Source organism: Morus notabilis, unplaced genomic scaffold, assembly GCF_000414095.1.
Source record: "Morus notabilis unplaced genomic scaffold, ASM41409v2 Scaffold1015, whole genome shotgun sequence".
Classification (NCBI taxonomy): Eukaryota; Viridiplantae; Streptophyta; class Magnoliopsida; order Rosales; family Moraceae; genus Morus; species Morus notabilis.
Genome location: NW_010365607.1, coordinates 10,489 through 11,706, shown reverse-complemented (window position 1 = coordinate 11,706; position 1,218 = coordinate 10,489). Strand labels below are relative to the sequence as shown.

Here is a 1,218-nt window from a genome sequence, read left to right as displayed (position 1 = left end):
ATTCTTGTGTAAAATTCGTGTTTCAGGTTAACTGACAGCATTACTGTAGAAAAAGTCGTAGCATAAATAGCACAGGTTGCAGTGAAGGGAAAATTGAGTCCCAGTCCTTTCAGATAGATTGATTTTTACCTTTGATAACTGAGTGTGAATTTATTTACTTCTGTTTACTGCAATTCTTTTAGTCTTTGTAGTTGAATCAAACTATTAAATTTGTTTATATTGTATTTCTTAGATCTTATTAAAAAAAATATTGATAACTTTCTCCGTGAGAATAATACTCTACTTATTTATTTTATTACTTATTCTGCACGTGCACTTATATAGTGAATTGACACCAACAACTACATATGATGGAACTTTTTTAGTTATATATACATATACATGTATATATATAGCTAGTTATTTAGGGGACCCACACAAGATTGTCCCTAGACACGAAATGGCAAATGGGAACGCTTCCGGGCTTCACTTTGAGCATCTGAAAAGCAACATGCTGAGGGCTCCAAGAACTAGTATCAGCGTGGCAAAGCGCCACCGCCTCAACATTTGTCCCGTCGGAACCCACCAACGACACCTTGTAAGCCGTCGTTGCGTGGATTTCGTGGCAGTAAAACACTGCGTAAACATAATTCTGCTTGTGGCAAACGACCGACCTCTCTCCTATCTTCTTCACTCCTTTGGAGATGCTATAAACCTGCTTCGTCCCATTGTCACCCTTAATCCCCTCCGTTGAGTAGACCTGAACTCCTCTTCCGAGCTTCGAGACCCCGAAATCGATCAGCGACTCGAGTGATGTTGCGCAGAACTTGTCCTCCCCTCTGATGGCGGGTGCCTCGCACTGTTCGATGGCGGTCTTCACTCTATTGGCTTGAATCGAATCGGGTTTTATCCCCAAGTGTTTGAGGATTTCGGGCAACTTGTTGGTCGAAAGGGGCATGGATTCGGCGGCTTTGCGGGTCAAGAATTTGGCGTCGTTTTGGGTGTTGGGGAAATGCAGCTTCAGTTTCTGGCCTGCGTGAAGATTGGTGTCTAAGAAGAAAGTGTTAACGTCGTGCTCGTACGTGGTCTTGGAGATCTCCTGTCGTTTGGGAGCGTAGGTGATTTTGACGTCCACGGGACTAGCAGGTAAATAACGGCTAACTGGAGCATTGCTACCCTCTGTTGAATCAGTTTAGGAACCAAAAAAAAAAAAAAAAAAAAAAAAAAAAAAAAAAAAAA

General features: G+C 42.0%; 1 protein-coding gene across 1 annotated transcript; it reads right to left on the bottom strand.

Moving 5' to 3' along the window:
• Window positions 1-267: 267 nt before the first annotated feature.
• On the bottom strand, window positions 268-1,158 carry LOC21384318 (BURP domain-containing protein 5; the record flags this gene model as incomplete). The annotated part of the gene is made up of 1 exon (XM_024172419.1): window positions 268-1,158. A coding segment is annotated over one exon (755 nt), but the record flags the coding sequence as incomplete, so codon positions are not given.
• Between the last annotated feature and the right edge of the window lie 60 nt (window positions 1,159-1,218).